The 14940-nt window shown below is 44.5% G+C and overlaps 3 protein-coding genes across 13 annotated transcripts in view; 1 reads left to right on the top strand and 2 right to left on the bottom strand.

Annotated features, from left to right (window-relative positions):
- LOC114140929 (methyltransferase N6AMT1-like) overlaps positions 1 to 10227 on the bottom strand; it is a 53212-nt gene extending 42985 nt beyond the window's left edge. The window contains exons 1-7 of one of the 5 annotated variants that reach the window (XM_028011275.1): positions 8816 to 10227; positions 8649 to 8735; positions 7292 to 7382; positions 7046 to 7129; positions 6836 to 6977; positions 6649 to 6767; positions 180 to 395 (exon numbers count right to left, since the gene is read on the bottom strand). In XM_028011275.1, the coding sequence (XP_027867076.1) occupies positions 6652 to 6767; positions 6836 to 6977; positions 7046 to 7129; positions 7292 to 7382; positions 8649 to 8735; positions 8816 to 9051 (756 nt within the window). In that variant the 5' untranslated portion in view covers positions 9052 to 10227 and the 3' untranslated portion in view covers positions 180 to 395; positions 6649 to 6651. Of the gene's footprint in view, positions 1 to 179; positions 396 to 5182; positions 5428 to 6399; positions 6531 to 6633; positions 6768 to 6835; positions 6978 to 7045; positions 7130 to 7291; positions 7383 to 8648; positions 8736 to 8815 lie in introns of those variants that run through there. The other 4 variants (XM_028011274.1, XM_028011271.1, XM_028011272.1 and 1 more) reach the window with 4 other exon arrangements.
- The window catches only part of LOC114140905 (multidrug resistance-associated protein 4-like), a 35787-nt gene continuing 21026 nt past the window's right edge, over positions 180 to 14940 (bottom strand). Inside the window, 6 exon segments of the mRNA XM_028011207.1 lie at positions 180 to 395; positions 12375 to 12509; positions 13042 to 13147; positions 13228 to 13400; positions 13474 to 13563; positions 14589 to 14744. Coding sequence (XP_027867008.1) covers positions 348 to 395; positions 12375 to 12509; positions 13042 to 13147; positions 13228 to 13400; positions 13474 to 13563; positions 14589 to 14744 — 708 coding nt within the window. The 3' untranslated portion in view covers positions 180 to 347.
- On the top strand, positions 199 to 14936 carry gart (phosphoribosylglycinamide formyltransferase). Of its 7 annotated transcripts, none has more exons than XM_028011209.1 (24): positions 199 to 334; positions 932 to 976; positions 1121 to 1234; positions 1591 to 1663; positions 1744 to 1893; positions 2014 to 2109; positions 2180 to 2354; positions 2432 to 2543; positions 2658 to 2726; positions 2809 to 2934; positions 3003 to 3090; positions 3208 to 3462; positions 3537 to 3768; positions 3955 to 4052; positions 4119 to 4228; positions 4405 to 4603; positions 4675 to 4926; positions 5009 to 5161; positions 5236 to 5439; positions 5516 to 5656; positions 5729 to 5859; positions 5924 to 6065; positions 6170 to 6285; positions 6358 to 6625. In XM_028011209.1, exons 1-24 carry the CDS (start codon positions 260 to 262, stop codon positions 6547 to 6549), a joined length of 3348 nt encoding a protein of 1115 aa, XP_027867010.1. In that variant the 5' UTR covers positions 199 to 259; the 3' UTR covers positions 6550 to 6625. The 7 variants fall into 7 exon arrangements, with proteins under 7 accessions (XP_027867010.1, XP_027867012.1, XP_027867011.1 ...); XM_028011211.1 differs by having other exon boundaries at positions 205 to 334; positions 1144 to 1234; XM_028011210.1 differs by lacking the exon at positions 199 to 334 and adding an exon at positions 570 to 850 and having other exon boundaries at positions 1144 to 1234.

The following is a 14940-nucleotide window of genomic DNA, read 5'->3' as shown; positions in this document are numbered from 1 at the left end:
GAAGCAGATCTCCAGCATTAGAGGAAAACCGCCATCTGATCCGGTTTGTTGCGGTGGGAGCAGCCGCAGCGTCGGTGGCTCTCTGCGTGAGTCAGCCGGACACACACAGAAAACGACAGCCGACCATATGGACCACCGGCGGCGTCCTCGCACAGGTCCAGTTCATCTCCTGCTGATGCTTCCAGTTCTTCTGGGTTTCTGCTGCTCAGCTTCTGATCTGCTTCACTGACAGCTTCAGCTTTTCTGTCTGGACCAACAGATGATTGATTTGCTGCTGGAAACGGTGATGGTGCAGCAGATCCTGCAGGGGGCGCTCTGGGGCCTCAGTGTTCAGGTCGGTTACAGTCTCATCTCCCAGACTCCAGAATCTTCTGGTTCCTTCCTGAAATGATTTCCTGCAATAAAATGTTGGTTGGAAATGAGCAGAAAACTGAGAAAATCCTGAAAAAGTTCAAATCTGACCTAAAGTTTTACAGCTCAACTCATACAAAGGAAAACATTAAAATAAAGGTGTTTGTTGTCACCTGAAAGGGGGAGGAGCCTAAGGTGCTTCCAGATGTTTAAAGTGTTTGAACCAGCACAGCTGCTCAGTGGTGAATCCATCGACCAGAAGGTTTTCTGCACTTTCATCCCACGGGTGGTTTTCATCAGAGCAACATCTGAGTGGTCTCCTAAGAAACTTCAGGAAGTAATGTTGTTAGTAGTAACTCTTAAATCTGATAAACTTCTTCCCTTTGCTGTTTGCTGGCCATAGATTTTAACCACATCTATGGTAGTGAAATAGTTAAAATCCTAATTTAGCTCTAACGATGATTGAAGCTTCATTATTGCTTTAGAAAGTGTATTAAAGGTAAATGTTAACTATTTATTTTACAGTTCAGCGGTAAACGAACTACGTCTCCCGTGATGCTTTGCGCTTTCTCTCCCATAGGAAGTAGTGGAATCCAAAAAGTGTTCCTCCCATCATTTGGTGAAGGTAAGACTCCACACGTGTCGACGGTTTTAGCTTCTCTGTTCTCTCTCTCTTTTTTCGTTAGTAATTTAGTTTGTGTGCAAACTTTGCATGTTTTTCTCACTGTGACTCCACGCAGTGTGTGTGTGTGTGTGTGTTAATGTTTAGTTGCGTCACATGTGTCCCCGCAGCTTCCACGGAGGGTCAGTCCACCCACGGAGAGCGGGGAAAGCACAGCAGGCGAAACGGGCTGCGAGTAATTCTTGGTTCATACCAACAGAGGTTGGTAAATGTTGTGCATGTCGACGTCTTTTTGCTGCTAGGTTCACTTTAAAGTCAACAATATTTAAAAAAGAAACGCTTAAAAATGATGGATGCAAATAAAACCTTCATTATTTTCTAGCGGCATTTTAAATCTGCTCCCAGCTTATTAGATGTACTTTTCTATCAGTTGGTTTCAGGAGGTCACATGAGCCCAGTGACTCCAATCAGAGTTGAACATGTTCAGCCAGGGTCCAACACTGGACTCTCTGTTATCCCAGAGATTGGCCCGTTTATCTTTACTCTGTTTCTGCAGTAATCTGGGGCTCCACATCAATGCCGATTGTGTTAAAAGTCCAGTTTCGTTTTTCTTCCAGCTCATTGGTTTGATCTCTACGATTTCATCGGACCTCCATCCCCTGGAAAAGGTCACGGCTCTTCCTGCTAAAGGTCAGCGCTTGCATAATTACACGGTGGCTTCACACGGTGAGAGGAAATCCTCCTTCAAGTCGAATCTCTTGTGGTTCCAGTTGCGATGGCGGAGCGGGTTCTGGTGGTAGGAGGCGGGGGACGGGAACACGCGCTGGCCTGGAAGCTGGCCCAGTCGCCCCGGGTCCAGCAGGTTCTGGTGGCTCCCGGAAACGCAGGAACCGCCAGCTGCGGCAAGATCAGCAACTCTGGTACCTGAGGGGCTGTTGGACCTGCTAACTGCTCAACATAGGATGTATTTTAGCTGAAGTCACTTGACGGAATTGAAAAACAGAGGTGAGCATCTGTAGCTTTGTGTTGCGTTTCTGCAGAGGTGTCGGTGAGCAACCACGGCATCCTGGCTCGGTTCTGTAAGGACCACCACGTCGGTTTGGTCGTAGTCGGACCCGAGGCGCCGCTGGCAGCAGGTGGAGTCTTTTCCAGTTTCTTATTGTGGGATCAAACCTCAGGCGGTTCTGACCCGTATCGTCTCTGCAGGTATGGTGGACGATCTGACGGCGGCGGGCATTTTGTGTTTTGGACCGTCGGCTGCGGCGGCTCGGTTGGAGTCCAGTAAGAGTTTCGCAAAGGCGTTCATGGAGCGTCACGGCGTTCCCACGGCTCGCTACGGCTCCTTCAGCGACCCGCAGGACGCCTGCAGCTTCATCCGCGGGTCCGCTCAGAGTCTAGTTCTCTACTGAAACCCAAATGTAAATGTTGGTTCTGAATCCATTTGGATTTTCTTCACAGCGCCGACTTTCCGGCTCTGGTGGTGAAGGCCAGTGGGCTGGCGGCGGGGAAGGGAGTCATCGTCGCCGGGGATCGGGACGAAGCCTGCCGGGCCGTCATGGAGATCATGAAGGTATGAAAATACCCAAAGCACTCCACACCGAACTAATGCAACTTTAAAGAGTTTGTGTTAATTCCAAAAATACACAATTTGTGTAGGACTAAAATCCTAGTTCTGTTCTTGTAGGACGGAGCCTTTGGGTCAGCAGGAACAACGGTTGTTATTGAGGAGCTTTTGGAGGGACAGGAAGTGTCTGTGAGTTCATTTGACTTTGTCTATTTAATAGCCTTTACTAAAAAGTGTATTAACTAAATGTTTTGGTTTTATTTTTTTTAAGTGTCTGTGCTTCAGCGACGGTACCTGGGTCTCTCCGATGCCACCGGCTCAGGACCACAAGCGACTCCAGGACGGAGACGCGGGGCCCCTCACGGGCGGGATGGGAGCCTACTGCCCCACCCCACAGGTTGCTAGGAGACATTAGCTAGGGTCATTTATCTGTTCTCTGGTTTAGAGCTGATTTGTCCCTCGCAGGTGAGCGAGGAGCTGCTGCAGCAGATCAGAGAGTCGATCCTGCAGAAGACTGTGGATGGGATGAGGCAGGAAGGAACTCCTTATATGGGTAAAACGGTTCTTAACAGATCAAAGGGTTGTGAAATGAGATTATTGTATAGTTGAATTGGAAGTCAAAGGGTGATGTAGGAAAAGTAAAGTCTTTAAGATTGTGTTGTGTTTCCAGGCGTTCTGTACGCGGGCCTCATGCTGACCAATCGGGGGCCAAAAGTTCTGGAGTTCAACAGTCGCTTTGGCGACCCAGAATGCCAGGTTCTGCTTCCTCTGCTGCAGAGCGACCTCTATGACGTCATCATGAACACCGTAAGCGGGAACCTGGCCTCCAACGTCCCCGTGTGGCAGCAGGGCAGCTCTGCTGTTACCGTGGTGATGGCCAGCGCAGGATACCCGGGTTCCTACGTGAAAGGGGTCGAGATCACAGGTGGGCCTGCTGCAGGGTTCTGGTTCTGGACCACATGTAGAAGTGTTTTGTGTGACTAATCTTTGGTGCTGCAGGTCTGACCCGGCTGCAGGAGGCCGGGCTCCAGGCGTTCCACGCCGGCACCGCCCTGAAGGACGGCCGGGTGGTGTCGAGTGGCGGCAGAGTGCTGGCCGTGACGGCGGTGAGGTCGAGCCTGGAGGTCGCCCTGCAGGCGGCCAATCGGGGCGTGGCTGCTGTTGGATTCCCGGGCGCCGTGTACCGGCGAGACATCGGCCACCGGGCCATCGCTCACCAGAACCAGAACCGGTCTGTTGATGTTAAGGAGCTGCTGTAGTGAAATGTGTTGGTTATAAATATTCGAAATAAAGATTAAAGCTCTTAAAATTGACTTGGTGTGTATCAGTAATTATTTCCAGTTGTAAGTAGTTTAGTGTTTGTAGACATGCAGTGAAGATCGTTCAGGTTTACAACATTTAAACTATTTTCCTCCAGCAGGCGTCTGACCTACAAGGACAGCGGAGTGGACATCGCTGCTGGGAACCAGCTGGTGGACATCATCAAGCCTCTGGCCAGAGCCACGACCCGACCCGGTAACGCTCTGCTGTTTGGTAACAGAGGGAGTGTTTGTTTCTGCTCCACTCATCTCTATTTCTCAGGCTGCGATGCAGAGCTGGGAGGTTTTGCTGGACTGTTTGACCTGAAGGCGGCCGGGTTTGTTGACCCGATCCTGGTTTCTGGGACAGACGGTGTTGGAACTAAGCTGAAGGTGGGAGTAGAGAAGTGTTTAAAGTGTATTATTTAAAACAAAGGATAAATGTATTTAATGTTCTACTGCAAATAAAATATTGCATGGAGAAATATAGTGTTATTGTTTTGCTTCAAGCTTTTCAGTCAAATGTAGTAAATGAGTTCTATTGAGTGATTCCTGGTTCTGTTCCCCAGATCGCCCAGGCCTGTGGCCGTCATGGCGGTCTGGGTCAGGACTTGGTTGCCATGTGTGTGAACGATGTTTTGGCTCACGGCGCCGAGCCGCTCTTCTTCCTGGACTACTTCTCTTGCGGCAGTCTGGATGTAGAAGTTGCCGCCTCCATCGTCGGCGGCGTCGCCAAGGCGTGTGAGGCGGCCGGCTGCGCCCTGCTGGGTAAAAACCGACCCGACGCAGCCGGTCTGTCAACCAAACGGACTTCATGATGATTCTGAACCATCTGACAGGCGGTGAAACGGCAGAGATGCCCGGTGTTTATGCTGCCGGAGAGTACGACCTGGCCGGGTTCTGTGTCGGCGCGGCGGAGCGGGGCGCCTTGTTGCCACGGCTACAGGACATCTCGGAGGGAGACGTGCTGATCGGCGTGGCTTCCTCTGGGATTCACAGCAACGGCTTCAGTCTGGTCCGTAAAGTTCTGGAGAGAAGCAAACTGAGTTTGAGCTCTGCTGCTCCGTTTGGGAACCAGGACCAGACTGTCGGTCAGTTTTTTTTAAATAAAGTTTTATGTCAATGTTGTGAGTTTAGAAAAACCTTTACTACATTTTAATCATTTCTTTCTAGGCGAGGTGTTGCTGACTCCTACTAAGATCTACAGCCGCCTGCTGCTGCCCGTCCTGCGCAGCGGGGCGGTTAAAGCCTACGCTCACATCACCGGTGGGGGGCTTCTGGAGAACCTGCCCCGGGTTCTGCCCCAGGGTCTGGCAGCAGAGTTGGGTGAGAGGAAAGCAGACAGACTCATTGTAATGAGTTTAATGGAAGGAAGAAAGTCTTATTGTGGTTTCTTTCAGATGCGTCCCAGTGGAGGATTCCAGCTGTTTTCTCTTGGCTCTATGAAGAAGGATCTCTGAGTGAGGAGGAGACGAGCAGAACCTTCAACTGTGGGCTCGGTGCGGTTCTGGTGGTCGGTCCGGCTGATGCTCAGAAGGTTCTGTCTCAGCTGCAGGTCCATGATGAAGCCTGGGTGGTGGGCTCTCTTGTTCCTAAGCAACCAGGTTAGAAAACAAATGCACTTGTTAACATCTTAAGGTTATGTTTAATCTAATGCATATTAAACATCCTTTTTTCCAGATGTTTCTTCTGTGGTGGTTTTCAACCTGAAGCAGAGCTTGATGAATGCTGGGACTGTGGAAGTAAAGGAACATGGTTTCCATGGAAATCAAATCACAGCACCCAAGAAGAGCAGAGTAGCAGTTCTCATCTCTGGTACAGGTGTGTTAGAAGTCTTTATGTCATGTTTAGCAGTGAGGCTCCTGCTGCAAGTGCATCTTTGTTTGTCTTCAGGTACCAATCTGCAGGCCCTGATTGATCAGGCTAAAGCTCCATGCAGCTCAGCAGAGATCGTGTTGGTGGTTTCAAACAGACCTGGAGTTCAGGGTCTGAAGAGAGCAGCGCTGGCCGGCATCCAGACCAGGGTAGGTTAGGATTCATCCTAATTAATGTGAAGTTTTACTCATCCCTGTTTTTGTCTTCCAACAGGTTGTGGATCACAAGCTGTATGGCAGCAGAGCTGAGTTTGATGCCACCATTGACCTTCTCCTTAAAGAGTTTGGAGTGGAACTGGTCTGCCTTGCTGGTTTCATGAGGATCCTGACTGGGATCTTTGTGAAAAAATGGCATGGTAAAAGTCTGTTCATGTGTAAAGTTTTATTGTGTTTAAAAATAAAATGTATTTTTGTGCTGGTTTTTTCTTTTGTACCCGAGTAACTGTAACTTTAACTTTAGGGAGGCTCCTCAACATTCATCCCTCCCTGCTGCCTTCATTCAAAGGGGTCAATGCCCAGCAACAGGCTCTCCAGGCCAGAGTGCTGATAACTGGGTGCACCGTCCACTTTGTAGCTGTAAGTGTTGCGCTAACACATATAAAGCTCATCAAATAAATCCACACAATAAAAGCTCTTCTGTTCTTCTAGGAAGAGGTTGATGCAGGCGCCATCGTGGTCCAGGAAGCCGTTCCGGTGTTGGTTGGAGACACAGAGGAAAGTCTGTCGGCCAGAATCAGGGAGGCCGAGCACAAAGCGTTCCCTAAAGCTCTGGAGCTGGTGGCCAGTGGAGCGGTGCAACTGGGACCAGATGGAAACATAGTCTGGAAGCAACAGCGTTGAACTGTCTCTACTAATGCATGTCTGACTAATGATCAGAAACCATAGTTTACAATAAAGTACATCACTGTCAATTGTACTCCTTACATTGAGGACTCTTACCTGTCACCTCCGCTGGTTTCTATGGAAACGCAGGACCGACAGCCTCTCATTCCCAGCTCTGGTTGACTGACGGGTCTCTCCTTCCAGCCCAAACTGGCTCATTAAACTGATAATCTCCTCTGTGGGGAAACAAAGCCTTTAGTTTCTCATTAGGATTAGTTTTTGCATCCTAAGCTATTCTACTGACCTGGCTTGTTCTCGGCGATGGTGACGAGGTAAAACAGGCCTTTACTGGAGAGCAGCTGAGGAACCAGAGGGAGGAACCTGTCAGTGACCCGTCTGCCTCGCTCTCCTCCGGCCCAGGCCGCCTCTACGCCTCTGCTGCCCACCTGAACGGTTCAACAGGTCATTAGATACTCATCTAAGAATTTATCTAGCTAGCTACATACATACATACCTCTTCTGATGGAGTGACCACATATGGAGGATTGAAGAGGACGACGTCCACCTTCCCACTAAGCTGTGGCAAAAGACTCTGCACCTGCAAAACAGAGATCATGTTACTATTTCAAACATTACTAATTGCTTCCTTGGACTTACAATGACACTGTGTAACTCTTTCCTTCATAATGCTTTGCTAAAGTCACACTTTCATTAAAAAACATATGCATAAACTTCTGGAACTTTTCTCCGTGATCTGTACCAGGTCTGTGATGATGGGCTGCAGGGCGACCCGGTTACAGCAGGCGGTTCTGGCTGTGCACTGAGCTGCAGCTGGATTCACGTCGGTGCAGCTGCAAGTCACAAATAACATTACAAGAGCTGGTTTGACTTTACTGTCATCATGCAGCACTGCTTACGTTTTTAGTGAGTTTCTACATCTTCATTTTTTGTAATGACGTTCTTCTTTTCTGAAGCAAACCATCATACTATGTCATTCTTTATCTGCATTAAGAACATGGCACTGTCTCTTCGATGATTCCTATCAAAGTAGGCTTCATTTCACAAAATAATCTCCATGTTCTTAAAGAGCAGATTATGTAGCTCTTCCTGAAACCTTTTCTGGTTATTCCTACTCCATTTGAGGAATTTCTTTTTATTTACTACATGTATTAATAACAGAGTGAAGTGAGGTGAAGGAAGCAGTAACTTCAACTGTATCTCTTTAACTCATTTGGAGTCTAGAGGCCCACAGAAAGAGCTGAGATCACATTTGACTTTGAAACATACTTTAAAGTAGATCAATGACAAAATAATATATTTACACCATGGCCTAAACAACTTTACATACAGATTCCTGATGACTCTCAAGAGGGAGGAGTTTGTCTGCTAACCCCAGGCTTTGTGTTAATTGTTGCCTGCCACCATAGAGCTACTACTGACAAGCTGTGAGGTCACATGAAACATCTGTGGACCAAGTCTATTGAGTCTTAATGTGTGGTAAATTCACTACATATTTATGTATGTAAAAGACACACTCTACTGTGATGACACTACACTTTTATATAATAATAGATAAATACATACATACATAGACTGCTCTAATCCTAAATACACAGAGAATCAGTTGTCATTCATAGTGAAAATGCTGCGCTGTGGCTACATATATTAACATTAACTACCTACATTCATATTATTATGATCTTCAGTATTTGCCCATAAACACCACTCATTATTTTATTTGGTTTTTTGGTCTTCATTAATTCTAATTACTAACGATTACAGAAACTTCTGGATTACATGGATTACAGTTGGGAATGCTGATATTGCTTTTTACAAAACACAATGTTTGTTTTGTCCCCATAAAAGTAAATTTTTCACTAAATACTAACATTCAGGATCTGATTCGGCCCCCGTGGATGTTTCGTGGTTCACCTCGTGAGTTTTTACATGATTTTCTCAACACTTTACTTTTCCACACGCGTTGAAAGCTTCCCACATTCAAACCTTATTTAAATTACCAGACGATTCTTTGCGCTGATTTCGACAATAACATGTAAACAGTCGTGCGTTTTTCCTACTATCGTGTCTGCAGGTCATAAAGTGTCAGAGTGACTCACAGGTAAAGAGCCGAAGATCCGACCACCGACGCCAGAAAAGCAGAAACCGCTCCGGAGCCGCTGCCCACCTCCACGCACACGCAGGGGCTGCAAAGAGCGTGGACGGCCCACAGTTACACAACGATCACGGAAACAAACATCATCCACAGGGGAAAGTGCAGCCGTGCCTCATCTGCTGCAGCGTCTCTGCATCTTTCTCCAGCGCGTCCATCAGCAGGAACGAGTCCTCCGCGGGCTCGTAAACGTCCTGGAAGCTTCCGCGTCCGGCGTGGGAGTAAACCGGCGTGGGGTAACTGCTGCTGCTGCTCATGTTAGCCACGTCATGTAAAGAAAACCCTGAATAACCCAACACTAGTTCTGCTCTATAAACGCTTTCGGCTGTGATCTGCCAAACAAAAACCATGTGTTGGTGTGGAGCGTTTCGTTGGTGTCCAGCGCCACCTGCCGCCCAGGAGGAAACATTACAAGAGCGGCCGCATTTCCAAAACTGCTACGGTGATGCTTAAACCTGCCAGTCTTCATGTCCATTATAAGAACCGTAAACCACCGTTTAAGAAACTGGATTAAAGTGGAAGATTCGCCGTTCTGCATAATTTGATTCTTCTGAAAAACAGAGAAATACAACGATTTTTTTTTTTCCCCATCAAATACATTCAGATAATTAAAAATTTTTAGTGCTCTACATTCCTTCAAATTCATATAATTTGTTAAATTCTGATATACTTTTAGAAAGTAAATTATTTGCATTTCCTTCAAACACTTGCAGGAGTTCTCTTGAGTAAGCAACTGACTGAAGAAATCACTTTTACTACTTTCATTCAAAGGATTGTGAATATTGCACATAATTTCTGCCTTTTATGTAACATCTTTACTTGATGACATCCTAAAGTTCTATCATCATCCAGGTCTAGTTTCTCGGGTTGTTGAGCCTTTTCGTGTCCCTGGATCTGAGACGGTGGCTCTAAAACAAGAGACTCTAAACCTCCTTTCTTCTAAAAATGCAGCATTTTAGCTTTCTGTCAAAACACTACAAATATATTTTTTAGAAAGCTTTACTTTAATACATAAATCTATTGTACATGATCAGCTTTAGCTCTTCATAACAGTCAATATGGCTACCTCTCTCTGGATAGGCGCTAATTACATAAAGTGACCGAGCGAACGCATGAAAATGTTTACATTCTTTCATCTGAATATTTGATCTGCTAAACATTCTAACAAAAAAATCCCAATGTATGAGTTTTTTTTAACATACATAATGCATGGTTACGGTCATAACTCCAACATAACATGCATTCCAAACCAGATCAGAACAAAATGACTCCTTTTTTATGGAAGTAAACATTGAAAACTACTTCCTCTTTTCTATATAAATAAGTTGTATGCCAATCTTTACCATTTGTGGCACCAACAAATACATCACATAATGTTGATTAAGAAAGACCAAGTGATGTTTGTACACCAATAATACATTCATCTCCTCCTGTGGTTGCGTGCTGTAAATCATGACATAGAAGAATCCTGTGATACGTAACAAACCGGCACCTCGGTGTCTGTTACGGCTACTCTTGGATTTTAACAAAACTCAAAAGGTGCCAGAGTAGTTTCTAGGAGGAGGGTTTTCCGACTCATCCAAAACAAAGCACTCGCTGGAAAGTTTTCTGGTGGCAAAAGGTGACTTTCTCAATGTACAAAAATAACAGAAACACTCTCCGAGTTGACTTTCCAAAAAATGTAAAATTAAACTTTATTTGGTGCGGTGGAAAAACTATTTCACCCCTCGCTCCTTAACCAAACAATCAGATGCCCTGCAGCAGCTGCTTCCGCTCCCTAATCACAGCAGGAGGCCACCTGATAAGGAGGAGGGTCTAAACAAAACAAATAAATGAACAAGTTACAATAGATATATTATTTATATAAATTTAGATCTGTAACCTTAATACATTAGCAAAAATAAATTAATCCAATTCTTAATAGGCTCCAACAGTGTCTCCTAGATAAACGCGGTGGAAGAAACAGACCGGCCATCTCCGACAGAGGATCCCACACATCGTCTTTACCGCAAACTTGTTTTTGTTTTTGTTTGTCGTTCTTCCAGGAGTTTGGAAGAAATGTCCTTTCTGTGGTTTTCTCACGACATTTTACATATTTCTCTTTAGTGGTGATTAAATTAAAATGACCACATTGAGAGAAATATATATACATAGTCTTTGGTTACGTTAGAGAAACATATACTTCCATTTGTTTAGTTGTTTTTTTGGTGTGATTACTGACATGTTTCTATTTCACTACAAAGCAACATTAGTTTTTTTTCTCCATTGCTGTGTTTCTATTAGGAAGATTTCTTTTGATTTCATTCTTTTTAGGAACATCAGCCAGGTGTTTGGCCTTCAAATGTTCCAATTTAGCAGATTTATCTCATCACTTGAGTCCAGAGTTTCTCTTCAAATTAATTCACCAAACCATCGGAAAAACACTGAACTTCACATTTTCTAAACTCTACTTTATGAGAATACATAAACAATTACAAACTTTACATTGACGGCCAACAGTTATCTTTCTTCCTTGCTAATAATTAAAGGAGCATTTGGAGTGTAAAGATACAAAAAGACATAAAATCTGAACATGAGCAAACCGTTTCAAATTGAAACAGAGACAAATAAACACTGAAAGACAACAGAAAACATATTTATACTGGCCATTTCATACTCTAAATCTATTTTGCTTTTACTTTAAAGAGATTTATTTACAATAAACTCGGCTGTAAAGTGAAGAGGACGTGTCACAAAAAGAGCGACGCCTCAGCATTAAAGATACTTCAATGAATGAACTATTGGAGCTAATCTGACCAAACGCTGCACAGCAGCCAGACGGGGTTTCTGTTGACAGATTATTACTACTAAATACATACGGATGTGTTTTCATCAAACATCAAAATCTTCAAGAAGTAATTTCTACTAATGATGTCCTTCAGGCGTCTTATTTCTTTGTTTTCATTTCAACTCCATGCACCATTTGGCAAGTTGAGAAACTGGCTCCAGAAATATTGATACCAGATTCGGTTCTGACAGAAAACATATCGAGTGTCGATGAAAAGTTAGTTTTCTACCTCGGTAAGAATTTGGTGCTGTGTGCAACGTCTTGCTTGATTATTTATTTTAAATTCTATTTACAATTACTCATCGTACTTTCTGCACCGTTTCTAATATTTGCCGGCGTTTGTCCACATGTTTAACTGAGATAGTCCACTTGTTGTTTTCATCAGTCTGACTTCATTCTTTCTTAAACTACTGGAGCTACTGGTGTATTTCAATGAGCTGCACTGGTGCAGAGTCATCAAAAACATTTATACATCACAATATTTATGCCTGTGTTAAAAAATTTATTTTTATTGATTTCAAGCAGCAAATACTAAACCTCAGATCGGTGCATCGCAAGAAGAAACTGTCTAAATTGGTCGTCGTTTCTACGTTAAAAATATCAATATGATATTCGTGTGAGTGTGTTATGAATTTCTCCTTTTGAACTGAATTGTTCACACTTTTCTCAGAAACACCTGTACGTCCGCATCACATTTCATTGGATTCTGGAATGCTCCGCTCCGTTCTCGGGTCCTGGGAGTGGCTCGGTTCGGCTCGCTGTGCAGACTGTGGAAACGTTGGTTCCGTAAACTGGGAGCCAGAAGATTTACCGAGAGGTAAAAAAAGAAAACCATTTCCAACTCACCCGTCCGGCTGATTCCAGCAGAGCCGCCGCCTCGGCCCGGCCCGTCTGCTGGACCAGCTTGTAGAAGGCGCCGTCTTGGTTCTGCAGCAGAGCAAAGGGTCGGTCTAATTCCTGGATGATGCCACCGTCAAGAACCTTCAGGTACAATAAAAGTAAAAGTTATTTGTAAAGCAGATTTCAGCTAAATGAAAATTCAAAGTGATTGATATGAGAAAATAAAACTAATAAACAACTGAAACTTTACATTTAGTCGCCATCGTCAAGAAAAGAAACATCAAGTATGTCGGTTAATGTGCCTCTGCAACAAGAACCGCTGAAGGAAACGACATAAAAACCTCCAAAGATGAAATGAAAACAACTTCCTTCTTCACTAAATGTCACATCAGATTTCATCAATTGGAGATTCACTCCTTTGTTTAGGTTGTATTTACCCAGAATACCCTGCGCTATAGTCCACTTCCTGCTTTTGGAGTGGTGTCTGGTCCACTTGGCATTCACAAATGATTTCAAACTGCACCAGAATTCACTTCTACCAAACTGAAAATGACCTCCATAGGAAAACCACAGTTGGATTACACCTTCCCAGATGAACTCCAGCTGGATTCAAGAGGACCAAACGGCCCAGGTGAAACGAAAGAGAGAGAGATCTACCAATCAGAAGTCTCACCAGGATCCGGTTGCTGTCTATGATGGTGTTGAGGCGGTGAGCGATGGTGAGAACGGTACATTCCCTGAACTTGTCCCGGATGGTTTTCTGAATCAGCTCGTCTGTCCTGCAACAACAAAGATGATCTGATCGGGCCTCCGTGTGTGTGTGTGTGTGTGTGTGTGTTTGTTTCTCTCCGTGGCGTACCGGGGGTCCACGTTGGCCGTGGCCTCGTCGATGATGAGGATGCGGTTCCTCCTCAGGACGGCCCTGGCCAAACACACCAGCTGCCTCTGACCCACGCTGAAGTTGGAGCCGGACTCGGCCAGAACTGTCTCCAGCTTTCCCGGCAGATCCTCGGCTACGGACTTCAGCTGGACCTGAGGGAGACGGGAACGTCGCCGACGGTCGTGGTGTGACGCGGTTACTAAAGAAGACGTGGTGAACACTCACCTCCTCCAGAGCTTTCCACAGCTCCTCATCAGAGTGCCGGCCGAAGGGATCCAGGTTCTTCCTCAGCGTGTCGGTAAACAACACCGGGTCCTTCAGATCGGAGGGAAAACAAAGACAACAGAACCGTTAATGATCCTCTCTAGTTCTGTGCTGCAAGAACAGAACTGATGCACTGATGTGCAACACAATATCTACTGTAAATCACCCTAAAATTACTCATTTCTTTGTTTGTGTCACTATTTGGCACTTTATTTAGTTTTAGATTTACTCAGAGGGAAGAGCTCACAATAATGTACTAAAGTAAGAGCAGCACAGGTTCAACATATTTGACTCAAGTTACTGTAAAAAATAGACGTCCAATAAATTATTTCACAGTAAAATTGTTTTTTGATACAAACTCTACTCAAGTACTGAGTAGCTGATCAAATTATCAATCATTTAATAATTAAAAATTACATCATCAGAGAAACCAAAATTTAAAGTTACATGTAGATTTTAAGGAAAACCAGCCCAATTTCTTGTGGGAGTAACAACAAATAACTACGTCAGGCAAAGTCATTCTTACAAAAATCAGTTTCTTTCAATTTAAACCTGATGAAGCTTTAAGAAAAACTAACTGTCTGTGTTTGGTGAATATTTGGTTAAAAGATGTTTAAGGATTGAAAATTCTGATATTTTTATTAAATTGCTCAAGTAAAATGAAAAAGTATTGCTTGTAATTGTAAATGTCACTGTTTGTTTGGTTGAGTTTTTTGGTTTTCGTTGTGTTTTTCTGTGTACTTCCTCCCTGTTTAAACCTGAATGTTGTCCAGTTCCACTAAAGTCAAAGAAAATGGTGACAAACAAAAACAGCAACACTGATTTTAAAAAGTTACATTTTAAGTAGCTTAAAGCAGCATTGACAACAATAATTTCCAGAGCAGACTGCAGATAACTCTTGGTGGTAAATCTTTGACCGGCTGAACACACAGCGTGTGTGTTTGGGTCCTGAAGAACCTGGTCCAAAGTCCAACACCAAGCTGCTCCCAGTCAAACTGGTATCTTTGCCTTCACTACTGGGCTTAAACTGGTTGTTTTTCTAACATAATCGCTGGATGAGGTCCGTTTCCAATCACCTGAGGAATGATGGACATCTTCTGGCGCAGGTCGTGGAGGCCAAGGTCAGAGGTCAAAACGCCGTCGATGTAGATTTTCCCGCGAGGTTCTGCCAGGCGAAACAGAGCCGAGATCAGAGAGCTTTTCCCGGCTCCGGTTCTTCCGACGATCCCCAACTGGAACAACATCATTTGGAGAAAGAAACTGGGATTATAGGTTTGATGTAAAATCTATGTGAACTGGAACAAAGATTCTTTATACAAATAAAAACATAAAGTGCTGGATATGTCTGTATTTTTTCTGAATGGCTGACAGGTAACAAAAAAAAACTATCAACGATTAAAATAAATCGTCTGATATGAAACGTTTGTG

The sequence above is a fragment of the Xiphophorus couchianus genome, chromosome 24 (assembly GCF_001444195.1).
Source record: "Xiphophorus couchianus chromosome 24, X_couchianus-1.0, whole genome shotgun sequence".
NCBI lineage: Eukaryota > Metazoa > Chordata > Actinopteri > Cyprinodontiformes > Poeciliidae > Xiphophorus > Xiphophorus couchianus.
This window is presented reverse-complemented; position numbering and strand designations above follow the sequence as displayed.